Source organism: Chlorocebus sabaeus, chromosome 11 (genome assembly GCF_047675955.1).
Source record: "Chlorocebus sabaeus isolate Y175 chromosome 11, mChlSab1.0.hap1, whole genome shotgun sequence".
Lineage (NCBI taxonomy): Eukaryota > Metazoa > Chordata > Mammalia > Primates > Cercopithecidae > Chlorocebus > Chlorocebus sabaeus.
The window spans coordinates 4,132,342-4,148,472 of record NC_132914.1 but is presented as its reverse complement, the minus strand read 5'-3'; the positions used below and the strand labels follow the sequence as shown (position 1 = coordinate 4,148,472).

The 16,131-nt window shown below is 38.2% G+C and overlaps 1 protein-coding gene across 12 annotated transcripts in view; it reads left to right on the top strand.

Moving 5' to 3' along the window:
* Positions 1-400: 400 nt before the first annotated feature.
* The window catches only part of PARP11 (poly(ADP-ribose) polymerase family member 11), a 152,293-nt gene continuing 136,562 nt past the window's right edge, over positions 401-16,131 (top strand). For 2 of the 12 annotated variants that reach the window (XM_073020402.1, XM_073020396.1), the window contains exon 1: positions 401-610. In XM_073020402.1, the coding sequence (XP_072876503.1) occupies positions 593-610 (18 nt within the window). In that variant the 5' untranslated portion in view covers positions 401-592. Of the gene's footprint in view, positions 611-687; positions 7,936-10,201; positions 10,324-16,131 lie in introns of those variants that run through there. The other 10 variants (XR_012094428.1, XM_007967260.3, XM_073020397.1 and 7 more) reach the window with 9 other exon arrangements.

Genomic DNA, 16,131 nt, shown 5'->3' with positions numbered 1-16,131 from the left:
AGCAAATAACCTTCACTTATTGAACTCTGTGTACCAAATACTGTGCTAAATGCTTTCAATAATCTCACTCTTAGGGAGGTATTACTACCATCTCCATTTTGAGGATGAAGATATTGAAAGATTATGAAGTTTCTCCCAAATGCCATCGCCAGGCCTGTGTGACTCTTGGCCGTTGCACGGTGATCAACAAAAATCTGTTTCATAGGAAAGAAATACAGCCAGCCGTGGCTTTAAGATCACTGGGTGCTGTAGTTGGACCAGAAACCCTTTAAACTCCTTCATAAGACAGATACTCGCAAGCCCCGCCCAGGACGACAGCCCGCGCGCTTACGGATAAGCGTGCAGGGGCGGGGCGAGCTTGTGGGAGTGGGGCGGGGACAGCTCTGATTGGCCAGCGTCGGGCGGAAGTCGGGAGGTTGGGTGGTCTGTAAACGCTGGCTTGTGACAGGGAGGGGGAGAAGGAAGGCCTTCGTAAAGGTTGCCTCTCCGTCCCTTCGCTCCCGGGGACCCGCGGAAAAAAAAAAAATCCAACACCCAGGCCCCGCGGCTAGCCCCTTCCCACAGCCTCTCTCCGCTCGATTTTGTCACCGTTATGTGGGAAGCGAATCCGGTGAGTAGCCGGGCGGGACGGGGCGGGCCCAGTGGGCGGGGTTGATGAGAGAGGGGCGGGAGGGGGCCACCGGAACTGCTTCCCCGCGCTGGCTTCAGTCCGGGTGTTGAGTTCCGGGACCGGAGTGCCAGGGCCTTTTGGCTTCTGCAACCTGTACCTTTTTCAGCAGTGGAAGTGCCTCGGTGGATTCTCCAATGCGTTATTGTTTTCTTGTCACAGTTATTTATTTGACTTCCTGTGATGTTTCAGCCTCATGCCTTCACCGTTTTTTGTTTTTGTTTGTTTGTTTTTTGAGACGGAGTCTCGCACTGTCGCCCAGGCTGGAGTGCAGTGGCGCGATCTCGGCTCACCGCAACCTCCGTCTCCCGGGTTCAAGCGATTCTCGTGCCTCAGCCTCCCGACTCCCTTCACTGTTTTTTGAAACTTTGTGTTTTGCTTTCTAATTGGAGTAACTGGCCTTGGAACCTGTAATCAGTCATTTACCTCAGGTTTACCTGCCAGTCCCATCCGTCTAAAGCAAGGGAATTCGACCGCCTTGTCTTGAATGGGCCTAAGAGGAGCCGTCAGTTCTCCTTTTCCCTTCTTGGTGGACAGCCGTTTAAAACTTGGAGTATGGACTGTTATGTTCTTAGATGTTTTCGTTCAGTGGACAAAGTGATGATCTGGGACATTTCAACTGCAAGTCTGCCTTCTTCCTTGGTTGACTCTGGTATTTTCATTATGACTTCATGTATTTTTGTCTACTTTGCTTTTATACTTTTATTTATTTAAAGTGCAACGTAGGGGCGGAAAAATGTCATACCTTTCCTCACCATCCATTGTAAGGATCACAGCCACCGCTCCTTGAAACAGAAGATAGGTTAACAAGGTAAAGCATAGCAAATCTAATCAAAGTTTTACGCCACCTGGCACTTCAGAGACCAGGGAGATCTCTATTTTTATGCGTAGGACCCATGAAGCATAGACAACTGTATAAAAAGGTGATCGGACAAAGGATATACTCTCATGTTAATAAACTGAGGGAGGAAACCCAGCAAGGCCTGTTTGTTCAGATTCTTCTTGACCTCGCTGTGTATCATTTCTTCCTCCTACAGAGGAGGAAGGACCCTTCTGGAATGAGGGTCTCAGCGACCTGCTGTCAGGCAAGGTAGGTTAGAGAATTTCTTTATGGCCAGTTCCTACAGAGAAGGGCAGGGAAATGTTACAGTAATAGTTCCAGTTTTTATGGCTTGCTTTGTAGGAGAGGGATTCTAGTTTCTATCACTCACCTTGGGGAAGAAGAATTCTGGTTTCTGTGACTCACTTCAGGGGCGAAAGATGGGCAGGAGACGGAAGGGTAAGAGAAGATCAGAGGGAGACTTTGCTTCCGAGGCTGCTGCTGAGGCCGTCCAGTCTCTTTTAGTTCGAAGTACTCAGCATGCCAAAGTGTCATACTTCTGGGTAGCATTTTCTGAGCCCCAACACAACCCTCAGAGAGTGGGATCTATTTGCCAAGAGTTGTTATGATTGAAACTGCCTGGTAAGATGGCAGATGTACGGTATTTACAACTTAGGAGTTGACTGGAAAAATGACAGAATCATATTTCAGCAGGTTGTTGGACTAAATACAGTCGTGCGCCTCTAACAACGGGGATACGTTCTGAGAAATTGGTTGTTGGGTAATTTTTTCATTGTGCGAACATCATAGAGTGAACTTTTATAAGCCTACCACACACCTAAGGCTCTACGGAATAGTCTATTGCTCTTAACCTAGAAATCTGTACAGCATATTATTGTACTGAGTACTGTAGGCATTTGTAACACAATGGAAAGTATTTCTGTATCTAAACATAGAAAAGGTACAGTAAAATAAAGTATTATAATCTTTCTGTTGTATATGCAATCCATGGTTGACTGAAAGCTTTTATGCAATGCGTAATTGTATATGAAACATACGAAACTACCCCTATGCTGAGATAACTGCGTAAATTTACTTTAATGACCCCTAATTTCCATATTTACAATAATTTCCTATAATCAGTATTCTTCCCCTCTCATTTCTGTAATATATTTCCAGATAAGTTAGAAAGTTTATCAGTACATTTCCCTAAGTTTTCAAGTTAAGTTTTTATCCAGTAGAAACTAGTCTGTTAGTCTGGATTTGTTGGTTGCACATTATGATTCCTTCTTGTGCATCGTATAACAATAGTCATCATCTTAGTATTTTTGATTCATACATATAATACTCTCATCAAGCCACATTAGAGGAAAGTAATTACTTGTATTTGATTTTAGCAAAAATAATTTAGAATAATGAGAATGCACTCTCTGCTTATATATCCAGTTTCACTATCTGTCATCAGCAGCCTTCATTTTGTATTTATATCTGTGTATATCTTTATGTAACTATATGCTCCATTTTTGTTATCAGTCCTTAATTTTTCCATAACAAACCCTTTAGCCACCCAAGTATATGTCTTACTCAGGGTTTTAAATCTTTCACTATATTGTAAGTTCCATATGGACAGGGATTTTTCTCTGTTATTTTTCCTATAGTATCTTCAACTAGAGAACAGAGCCTGACACATAGTAGGCACTCAATAAATATTTGTTGAATTCATGATGGTGGTTGCATGAGCATGGACTAGAGATAATTCTTTGCTCCTACTATGAATTTTCCCTCCTCCGTCACACATACATCAGAATTTGCTATTGGATTATTTGTGTGTTTGTGAGAATTATAAAGGCATTAATGAATGTCTTATACACTTGGTTTGTTATATCATTATCTCATTTCTTTGTAAGAAATGGGTTTTCTTTAAAATCACCCGTGTGATTTTGCTTAATTTCAGCAGAGCAGGCTGACTTTTGTTAAAAGTGGGGAACCCTCCACAGATCCTCCCACATTCTTCTTTTGTCACCCAAATAAGACATATTTGTCTTATTGCTACTGTATTTTGTTACTACTAATAGTTTTTCTTCCTATGAGCATATGAGTGCTATTGATAAGCACAATTTGGTTTTAAAAATCAACATTCTACATGTGGGTTTCTCTAGTAATTTGTTAGTTTATTTTAGTTTCGCTTTCCTGGTTTCACTTACCACAATTTCAGTTACCAGAAGTCAACTGCAGTCTGAAAATATGCAATGGAAAATTCCGGAAATGAACAGTGAATAACTTTTAAGTTGCATACTGTACTGTGTAGTGTGATAAAATCTCACGCCATTGTACTCCATCCTGCCTGGGGCCATGAATCATCCCTTTGTCCAGCATATCCACACTGCATATACTTTACCTGCCTGCTGGTCATATAACAACATATAATGGCACTCACTTATTTATTGAGCACGTATTGTAAGCTAGTTGGTGCGAAGTCCCAGGGATTACAGTGGTGAACAGAACAGACTAGGTCCCAACCTTTATGGGTTTGCAGTCTGGTGCAGGCAGGCAGACATTAAACAAATAATTATGCAGATAACATTTAATGTGATAAAAAGATATGAAAGAAAAAGAGTACTGTGACAGTGTAGGGGGAGCTGGTACTAGAGTGGGCAATCAGGAAAGGCCACCCTGTGAAAGTAACTTTTATAGAGAGCTGAAGGATTGAGCAAGCATTAGCTAGGTAAAGGTTGGCTGGAAGGTGGGGAGAGCTGTTCAGACAGCAGAGATAGTGTGAGCAGAGATCCTGAGGCAGAAAGGAGCTTGGTGCTTGAGAAAAAGAGAGAAGCCTATGTGACTGGGGCACAGTGTGCCAGAAGACAAGCCCAGGAGGTAGGAACGAGGCCATGCATGGGTTTGTGGCACATGATTAGTATTTTAAACTTTATCCTTAGAGGAGTGGTAACACATTGAAGGAAGTGTCATGAACATATTTATGTTTTTAAAAAGATTACTCTGGCTGCTGTGTAGAAAATGAGTTTATGTATTAGAAAATATGGTAGACATAATAATGGCCTCCCAAAGATAACCACATCTTAATACCCAGAATCTGAATATGTCGTTACATGTCAAAGGGGAGGTGATTAGCTAATTGGCTGACCTTAAGATAAAGAGATTATATTGGATTATCCGGGGGTGGGGGGGCCCAGGGTAATCACACGGGTCCTTAAAAGTAGAACATGGGGACAAAAGACATGGAGTGATTATGGAAGAATGGTCAAAGAGATACAACATGGCTGGCTTTGGAGATGAAGGAAGGAGGTCACAAGCCAAAGTGTGTGGGTAGCTTCTAGAAGCTTGAAAAACCACGGAAATAGATTCTCTCCTACAACCTTTAGAAGGGAATCAAACTCAACTTGATTTTAGCCCATCGAGACACATGCAAGATTTCTACAGAAATGTAAGAAAATAAATTAGTGTTGTTTTTAAGCAACTGCGTTTGTGGTAATTTGTTCTAGCAGCAGAAGAAAACTAATGCTGAGGGGGATAAGAGGCTGTAGGAAGACATAGGTTATAGTATAGTCCAGGGTAGAGATGAAGGTGACTTGGACTATGTGGTGTGACTATGAAGTCACCTATGAAGGTGATTACTAAGTGGGGAGAGAGAGAGAAGATCAATTCAAGCTGCATCTTAGATGATGACTTAGCTTTCTGGCACAGGCAGCCAGGAACAAGATGTTTTCACTGAGCTTGGAAAAGGGAAAGCCATATGGAAGATAACAGGAGTTTGTTTTTTAACTCACTATGTTTAATGTGCTTATGAGGCATCAAGTAGTAAAATTTGGAAGGTAGTTGGTTAGGTAGGTAAGTCTGGAGCTCAGAGAAGGCTGGGCTGGAAATTGAAATTTGAGCCTCAGTGTCTATAGTCTGTCACTCAGGCTGGAGTGCAGTGGCATGATCTCGGCTAACTGCAACCTCTGCCTCCTGGGTTCAAGTGATTATCCTGCCTCAGCCTCCTCAGTAGCTAGAACTACAGGTGTGCACCACCACACCTGGCTAATTTTTGTATTTTTAGTAGAGACAGGGTTTCACTGTTTTGGCCAGGCTGGTCTTAAACTCCTGACCTCAAGTGATCCACCCGCCTAGGCCTCCCAAAGTCATGGGATTACAGGCGTGAACCACTGTGCCCAGCCCCCAATAAAACAGTATTTTAGAAATTAATGTTTTTATTATCATTGAGAAGGATGATTTTTTATTTCATCTTCTTACAAAGTACTTGTATCTAGTTTGATGATAGTTTGAGATGAAGATTAGACCACACTTTGATTACTCCATACGTCTACTAAATTAGGAAATGTTATGCTACAATTATAGATTATCGGAAATTGCAACTTGTGTTTGCTGGCCCTGTCAGATGTTTTAGAATATCAAGGTCAAACACAGACTGAGAAGTTATTGAAAGATTTCTCCCTGAAGGCTATATCTTGTGCTCTTTCAGTTGCTCGATTGACAAGCCTATAATATTAGGGTGAATGTTTCAACCAGCCTGAATGTTTGGAAAATAGTAACAAATGGATTCTTAAGTCATTTTCTGACTTCTTCAGTATCTGGAAAGTATTTTCCCATGTTTTGTTTTAACATTTAGTCATGTTCTTTATACACACAATAGTGTAATCAGTCTCACTCTCTGATGAGTTAAGAAAACCATCAGGTTTTGGGAAGGAATCACATCCTAGCAATTGAGCCATTTGCAACATAGCTTGCTGACTTTGAAAAATATATCTTATTCTCAGCATTAAAAATCAGGGTATTTTGGCCCTGAAGTAGTAGGTTCACACTATTTAAAATTCTAGATATATCTCTGCTATACTCCACTTAAGCAGGCCTCTAGAAAACAGAATTACTTTTTGGTATTGTCAACATTATGAAGAATTTTTTGGTTTTTTTAAATCTCATCCTTCCTTTCAGAAACTTGTCAGCACCTTTTTCCTTGACAGCCAGCAAACTTGTGTGGGAAGAATAATCTTGCAAACGCTACCATTTCCTTCTGCAACATCTGAGAGCACGTACTCTGAATAGTCAATATTTGATGATGTTTAATTTCCATTATTTTCTTCAACACTCAATTATAATCAGGAGGCATATTGTTGACTCCTATTTCATATAAAGAATCTTTTAGTAATATAACAGTGTATGTTTTTGCTATTTGTATACTTCATGCTCTGTCAATTTTGAATGTCTTACACCTTTTTCAACTTATGTCATAGCTCACAAAAGTATCATTGTCTAAATAAGAACTGTCTTCCCTGTACTATGTTTTCACTGATATGTGGAACAAAAAGTTGTTGAGTATTTTTACCTTATATACTATATATGTGTCAAGCACTGATTTATATTTTCTCCACAGGTAGTTTGTCCAATTGTAAAACAAAATTATGCTGAAACACTCATGTGGTAGTAATTGCTCTTCTATATTTTGTTGCATGACAATATAAGACATCGAATAGAATCATTTAATAAAGAATTTTGGTCAATAGCTTGTTTCTTCTCAGGCATTAAATTTGAATTGACTAGCTTCTCAGCAGTATCAAGAATCTTTACCTGTTTTCGCCAAGGAATGCGTCTTTTCTTTTGGTTTCTTCTTCTTCTTTTTTTTTTTTTTGAGACGGAGTCTCACTCTGTCGCCCAGGCTGGAGCGCAGCGGCCGGATCTCAACTGACTGCAAGCTCTGCCTCCCGGGTTCATGCCATTCTCCTGCCTCAGCCTCCCAAGTAGCTGAGACTACAGGCGCCCGCCACCTTGCCTGGCTAGTTTTTTGTATTTTTTAGTAGAGACGGGGTTTCACCATGTTAACCAGGATGGTCTCGATCTCCTGACCTCGTGATCCACCTGTCTCGGCCTCCCAAAGTGCTGGGATTACAGGCTTGAGCCACCACGCCCGGCCTTGGTTTCTTCTTTATGCTTATCAACAAAGCAAATGGACTTTGTGCTTTGCATGAAAATAATCTGAAAGTTTCCTTGAGTTTTATACTACTATATTTAAGTAAATGCTAACTATGGCTGATGTGAAATGTATCAACAGAGAGTGAATATAATGGGGTATTATAGTGAATGGTAACTTTAAAGAAAATAAAGTGATTTTTCATGCAAATCATCAATCTTACATTTCAACTTTTCAAAATGTATGTCGACAAATTTATTTCATTGCTTTGCCCCTGAAAATGCCTGTGAATGATCTCATAATCCCTGAGGACCATCTTTCGAAGATTCTGAGAGAAAACAAGAAGGGCTAGGACTGAGCCATGAGGAGCTCTAAAAGTTACAAGCTGAGGAGAAGTCAAAGTGAAAGGAGACTGAGAATTTATGGTCAGAAAAATAAGATGATCTGAAGAGTGTCATGTCATAGAAACCAAGAGAAGAGTGATTCAGGACAGAGGACAAACTGTGAAATGTTACCGTGAGATAGGTAAGATGAGGACTGAAAAGAGCATAGGATTTAGTAATGTGAAGTTCATTAGACATCCTAGGAAGTATCTTTTGTTTGTTTTTAAGTGATGATGGGTGGGAAAGGTTGGATCAGCTAGAAAAGTTAAATTGGAGTGAGTGATAGCATAGAAAGTGAAGAAATAAGCATATTATGTAGACAAATAATTACAGTTAATAAGCCACCAAAGGAGACAAGATGAAATCCTAAAAGCACTCAATCTGAAAGAAGATAGAAAAAGAAGAAAAACAGAACAAAGAACAGGTGGGACCAAAAAAGAAAGAAAGAAAGAAAGAAAAAAAAAAAAGCAAATAACAAGATGGTAAACTTAAAGCTAACCATATCAATAATCATACTACATATAAATAGACCAAACACTCCAATTGAAAGACATAGATTTTCAGACTGGATTAAAAAAAAAAAACAAGACCCAAGTATAAGTTGTCTGTAAGAAATACACTTTGATATAAAGACATGAATAGAATAAAACTGAATAGAGAAAGATACACAGTGCTAACACTAATGAAGAGAAAGTGTGAATGGTTTATTATTGTTAAGGTAGATTTCAGAGATAGTGATATTATCAAGGATAAAGAATGATAAAGAGATCAGTTAACCAGAAACAATCCTGGATATTTTAGACATCTCATATTAGAGCTTTAAAATGCATGAAACAAAATCAGTAGAATAGCAATAAGAAATAGATACCCAATTATACTGGAGATTTCAGTAGTTTTCTCCAAATAATTAATAGAATAAGTATATTGAAAATGAGCAACAGTATAAAAAACTTTAACACCATTATCAACTAACTTGATCTGCTTGGCATTTATAGAACAGTTCACCCATCAGCAGCTGAAATACATGGGTTTTCTTTTTTTCCAACTACATAGAGAATGTGTAAAAAGATACACCATATTCTGGCCTATAAAACATCTCAGTACATTTGAAAGAATTGAAGTCATGCAAGATGTACTTTCTGACCTAAATGGAGTTAAGTTAGAAACCAGTAACAGAAACATCTGTAAAATTCCCAAGCATTTGGTAAATAAATAACACTTAAAGGTAACCCATGGGTTAAAGAAATGAAAAGAGAAAATAGAAAAGTATGAAAATAGAAAAGTAGAAAGTATGAAAACACAACATATCAAATTTGTAGATGGTGCCAAAGCAGTACTTAGAGGGAAATTTGTAGCTAAATTAATGGCTGTATTGGAAAAGAAGAAGTATTACAAATCAATAATCACAGCTTTCTAAGAAACTGGAAAAAGAAGAGGAAGTTAAACAGGAGCAAAGAAAGAAAGGTTAGAGTGGAAATCACTACAACAGAAAACAACAGTGAAAATCAGTGAAACCGAAAGCTAATTCTTTGAGAACATCAATTAATAAGTTTCTAGCCCAACAGATCAGGAGAAAAAGACACAAATTACCAATATTAAGAATGAGAGAGGTGACATCACTACATATTCTAAAGACATTTAAAGGATAATAAAGGAATGTTATGGACAACTTTATATCAAGAAGTATGACAACTTAGATCAAATGGACATATTACTAGAGAGACATAAACTACTAAAGCTCACTGAAGAAACAGATAACACAAATAGTCTAACATCTGTTAAAGAATTTGAATTTGCAGGAAAATTATTCTAAAAGAAAATTCTAGGTCCAGATGGTTTCAGTGGTGAATTCTACCAAATATTTAAGGAAGAAATAATACTAATTAACACAATTTTAGAAAATTGAAGAGGAGGTAATACTTAACAGTTCATTTCATGAGGCTGTCATACCTTTATTTCAAAACCCTTCATAGAAAACTACAGACCAATATCCTGCATGAACATACGTGCACAATTTTAAACAATTTCAGCAACTGAAATCTAACGTATATAAAAGGATTAATACATCATGACCTACTGGTGTTTATTCCAAGAATGCAAGGTTGGTTTAATATTTGAATAGCAATCAATGTAATTCACCAGGTAAACAAACTAAAATGAAAAACTATATGGTGATTCCAGTACCTGCAGAAAAAGCCTTTGACAAAATCGAATATCGACTCCTGAATAAAATTCTCAGCAACCTAGGAATAGAAAGGAACTTGCTCAGCCTGACGAAAGGTGTGTGGAAGGGGGTTAACTCAGCAGGCTGGGGTTGTTCAAACCTTGCCCATTCTTAAGCTTGTTTCCATGACTGTCCTTTGTTCACCTCCAGGGAACTAAGCTCTTGAAATTTTTTGTCTTAATAGTGTATTTGCATGCCTGAGTCCTTGAGCCTTGCTATACCAGTTTGTCCAGATTATTTATGCTAGCAATGCAGTTTATGGTGAAGACCTGCTTTCCCTCTGGGAATCTGGAACTTCAGTAACAGGTCAGTGACACAGGTGCTGTTATGTTTACATGACTGATACCCAGTAAAAACCCTGTACACTTTGGCTCAAGTGAACTTCCTTGGTTGGTAACACTTTGCACATACTGTCACACATAGTTGGGAGAATGAAGTGTGTTCCATGTGACTACACTGGGAAGGGACACTTGGAAGCTTGTATATGGTTTCTTCTAGACTTCACCCCATGTGCTTTTCCCCTTTGCTGATTTTACTCTATGTTCTTTCACTATAATAAAGTGTAACCATGAGTAGAGCAACTTTTGAGTCTGTGAGTCCTAGCAAATCATCAACCCTGAGGGTTATCTTAGGGACCCCTGACATAAAGAGTATCTTCAGAATACCTTTATCTAACAACGGTGAAAGACTTTCTCCCTAAGATCAAGAACAAGGCAATAATATCCATTCTTTATTCAGTATTCTACTAGAAGTTCTAAGGAAAAAGGAAAGGAAAAAAGGCATCTAAATCTTAGGAGAAAGAAAGAAAGCTGTCTTTATTCAGATGGTATGATGCCTGTGTAAAAATCTGATGGAATCTTTAAAAAGCTCTTAGAACTAATAAATGAATTTCATAAGGTTGCTAGATATGGAATTCATATACAAAAATCAGTGTATCTCTCTATACGCTAGCAATGTATAATCAGAAATTGACTTTTGAAATGCATTTCCACTTACAGTACTGTTAAAAATGTGAAATAAGTAAGCCTGAAAGTAGCATAAAAGATTTGCAATATCTGTACATTGAAACTTACAAAATATTCTTGAAAAAATTAAGACCTAAATAAGTTGAGAGATATAATTTATTCATGGGTTAGAATACTCAATATTGTTAAGATGCTAATTTTCTCCAGACAGATTGATAATTCAATGCAATCCCAGTAAAAATAAAATCAGAGGACCTAGAATAGCCAAAGCAATTCTGAAAAAGAACAAATTTGGAGAGCTAATGCTACCTGATTTAATGATTCAGTGTGAAACAACAATAATCAAAACGGTGTAGTATTGGCATCAAGTTAGGGAAGTTAATTAATGGAATGGAATAGAATAAAAAATAGGGCCACAAACACATGAGTTTTTAAATAAAGGTAAGATTCAGTGCGAAAAGGACAGTTTTAACTAATGATGCTGAAACAATTGGATATCCATATGCAGAAAAATGAACTTCACTTCATACTTTGCTATACTATAAAAATTATATAGTATATTATATAGTATATAAAATATGTAGTCTATAATTTATATAGTATATAAAATATACTAATATATAGTATATAAAAATTAATATACTATAAAAATTTACTAAAAATGGATCATAGACCTAAATGCAGAATCTAAAACTGCAAATTTCCAGGTGAAAAAAATAGAAAAATATATATAGATATGTTTTTATTTTTTTGAGACAGAATCATGCTTGGTTACCTAGGCTGTAGTGCAGTGGTGTGGTCATAGCTCATTGTAACATTGAACTCCTGGGCTCAAGCAATCCTCTTTTTTGTCTCCCAAGTAGCTGGGACTACAGGTGCGTGCTACCATGCCCGGCTAATTTTTAAATTTTTTGTAGAGATGAGGTTTTGCTATGTTCCCCAGGCTAGTCTCAAACTACTGACTTCAAGTGATCTAATCTAAAACTCCTGGTCTCAGTCTTCTGGCTGCAGTCTCCCAAAGTGCTGTGATTATAGAGATGAGCCACTACGCTTGACTGAGCAAAATTGTTTTCAAATTTTAAAATTTGTATTTCTCTAATGACTAATGATGTTGAACATCTTTTCATGTATTTTCCATCAGCTTGTTTTCTTTGGTATAGTGTTAGGTAGCATTGGTTAGGCACGGAGTCTCGCTTGGTCGCCCAGGCTGGAGTTCAGTGTCACGATCTCAGCTCACTGCAAGCTCCGCCTCCCAGGTTCACGCCATTCTCCTGCTTCAGCCTCCGGAGTAGCTGGGGCTACAGGCGCCCTCCACCACACCTGCCTAATTTTTTTGTATTTTTGGTAGAGACGGGGTTTCAGCGTGTTAGCCAGGTGGTCTCAATTTCCTGACCTCGTGATCCGCCCACCTCTGCCTCCCAAAGTGCTGGGATTACAGGTGTGAGCCACCGCGCCCGGCCTACATCTGCCATTTTACTTTTTGTTTTCTATTTAATGTTTTTAAATGTTGGAATATTCACCTCTATATAATAATGTATCTTGGAGATAGTACCCAATTCTAAACATGAATTTGTTTATGTTTCATATACACCTTATACACAGAGTTCAAAAGTAATTTTATATAACATTTTTCATACTTTTGTGCGTGAAACACAGTCTACACTGATCCATTAGAATGCAAAGATGTCGTATCTCTGCCACCCATGTGGACAAATCTGTGGTGATTTGGCATTATCATTTCTGACTCTGAATTTACATGCTACCAATAAGCATTCATTTTCTTACATTATTCATACATAAGTTCTTTTTTTTTTTTTTTTTTTTTGAGACATAGTCTTACTCTGTCGCCCAGGCTGGAGTGTAGTGACATGTTCTTGGCTCACTGTGACCCCCAGCTCCTGGGTTCAAATGATTCTCATGCCTCAGCCTCCCAAGTAACTGGGATTACAGGTGCACACCACCACACCAGGCTAATTTTTTTTTTTTTTTTTAATAGAATTTCACCATGTTGGCCAGGCTTGTCTTGAACTCCTGACCTCAAGTGATCCAAACACCTGGGCCTCCCAGGGTGCTGGGATTACAGTCATTAGCCACCACACCCAGTCTGAATATTCATACATAAATTCTTAACAGTAAAAAGTATGACATGCATTTAATACAGTAAAAAAATAATGTGTTCAGGATAACTAAGCAGTGCAATAGCATAACCAGAATATGTTTATCAGATGTTAAACAACAGCAGCTGCAAACAGTGGCAAGCTTTGTCTCCACCTATGATGCTGTGTCTTGATTAAAATGTTCCTATACACTGTGTTTTTTGACTTTAGGTAAATCATCAGAAGTGATTGAGGGACCAAGTAGTGGGTCCTATAGAGATGAGGAAGCATTTTGCTGAATGGCTTTTAAAAATGTTTCCTTTAGAGTCATCTCCCTCATTAACAATGGTTTTTGTCTTAGAAGTCTTTCTTTGATGTTATAAACATGAATTCTTGTTTGGTGTGAATGCACATTGCTCCAGACCTTTAGTAATCTCATCACATGTTTTATTATGTTATCTACAGCCACTTTCTCTGCATTGTTAATGTTATCTTCATCACTTGTTATCAAATCACCTTGATTCAGAACCATTTTAACTATTTCACCATTGATACTGAATGAACAACTGGAGCCTCGTTATCGATATTAGAAACGTCTTCGATATTCACTTCTTCCAGCTTACTGATAGACTCTGGAGGTACATTTTTTGCATATGTAAGGAGGTTATACATCTTTTTTTTTTTTTTTTCCCCTTGGATGATATACAGAATCCTTTGAAATCACCAATTGTTCATCGTCAACACTGAACATAGTCACAGGCCAGAACGACTATGTCTTCAGTCATTGTATTCTGAGTGTTGGCAACTGCACATATGGCATCCTCCACACTAAACTGCTTTTGAAAACTTTCTACACCCATATTTCTGTTCACTATTGCTAGCATGCTATTCAGGAATATATTTTTATATTTACTCTTTATTGATCTAAGGATATCCTGGTCACATGGCTTAATTAATGAAGTCACATTTCAGGGAAAGCACATGGTATAAACTTTTTTTTTTATGGGAATTTCAGCTGGAGGATGAAGAAACCAGTTGTCAAGGAATAACAAAATCTTACAGTTTTTACCCCGTCCAGCTTCACTGCAGTAAGCATGAGCCACTAGTACAAAATGTTTGTGAAACTAGTCAGAAAAGAGGTTTCTGGTGATGCATGCCTTTTCTTTTCCCTTTTTTTTTTTTTTTTAGCATAATAGTGGACTGGTAAGAAATTCACTCCTTGAATACAGTGAGAACATGAGGTTTTGCCTGTCAAAGCAAGTTTACACTTATGTGTGTATTAGCATAACCCAGCAGTTATTCTGTCCTTGGCATCTTTAATTCCTGTAAGGGCCATCTCAGCAGCTGTAATTGATGTCTTTCTGGGACAATAATGTCAAAACAGTGATGTTTCATCAGCATTATAGACTTGTTCTAGTGTCAGATGTTTATTAGCAATGACCTTGGCAAACTCATCAAAGTATTTCTCTGTTGCTTCCTAATCACCATGTTTTATCCCTACATGTCTTTAAAAATTTAATGCTGTATCTTTTTTTCTTATTATACTTTAAGTTCCAGGGTACATGTGCACAATGTGCAGGTTTGTTACATATGTATGCATGTGCCATGTTGGTTTGCTGTACCCATTAACTCATCATTTACATTAGGTATTTCTCCTAATGCTATCCCTCCCCCATCCCGCCACCCACAGCAGGCTCTGGTGTGTGATGTTCCCCACCCTGTGTCCAAGTGTTCTCAATGTTCAGTTCCCACCTATGAGTGAGAACATGCGGTGTTTGGTTTTCTGTCCTTGTGATAGTTTGCTCAGAATGATGGTTTCCAGCTTCATCCATGTCGTTGCAAAAGGACATGAACTCATCCTTTTTTATGGCTGCATAGTATTCCATGGTGTATATGTGCCACATTTTCTTAATCCAGTCTATCATTGATGGACATTTGAGTTGGTTCAAAGTCTTTGCTATTGTGAATAGTGCCACAATAAACATATGTGTGCATGTGTCTTTATAGCAGAATGATTTATACTCCTTTGGGTATATACCCAGTAATGGGATCGCTGGGTCAAATGGTACTTCTAGTTCTAGATCCTTGAGGAATTGCCACACTGTCTTCCACAATGGTTGAACTAGTTTACACTCACAGCAACACTGTAAAAGCGTTCCTATTTCTCCACATCCTCTCCAGCGCCTGTTTCCTGACTTTTTAATAATCGCCATTCTAACTGATGTGAGATGGTATCTCATTGTGGTTTTGATTTGCATTTCTCTGATGACCAGTGATGATGAGCGTTTTTTCATGTGTCTGTTGGCTGCATAAATGTCTCCTTTTGAAAAGTGTCTGTTCATATCCTTTGCTCACTTTTTGATGGGGTTGTTTGATTTTTTTCTTGTAAATTTGTTTAAGTTCTTTGTAGATTCTGGATATTAGCCCTTTGTCAGATGGGTAGATTGCAAAATTTTTCTCCCATTCTGTAGGTTGCCTCACTATGATAGTAGTTTCTTTTGCTGTGCAGAAGCTCTTTAGTTAGATCCCATTTGTCAATTTTGGCTTTTGTTGCCATTGCTTTTGGTGTTTTAGTCATGAAGTCCTTGCTCATGCCTATGTCCTGAATGGTATTGCCTAGGTTTTCTCCTAGAGTTTTTATGGTTTTAGGTCTAACATTTAAGTCTTTAATCCATCTTGAATTAATTTTTGTATAAGGTGTAAGGAAGGGATCCAGTTTCGGCTTTCTACATATGGCTAGCCAGTTTTCCCAGCACCATTTATTAAATAGGGAATCCTTTCCCCATTTCCTGTTTTTGTCAGATTTGTCAAAGATAAGATGGTTGTAGATGTGTGGTGTTGTTTCTGAGACCTCTATTCTGTTCCATTGGTCTATATTTTTGTTTTGGTACCAGTATCATGCTGTTTTGGTTAGTGTAGCCTTGTAGTATAGTTTGAAATGAGGTAGCAGAATGCCTCCAGTTTTGTTCTTTTTGCTTAGGATTGTCTTGGCAATGCGGGCTGTTTTTTGGTTCCGTATGAACTTTAAAGTAGTTTTTTCCAGTTGTGTGAAG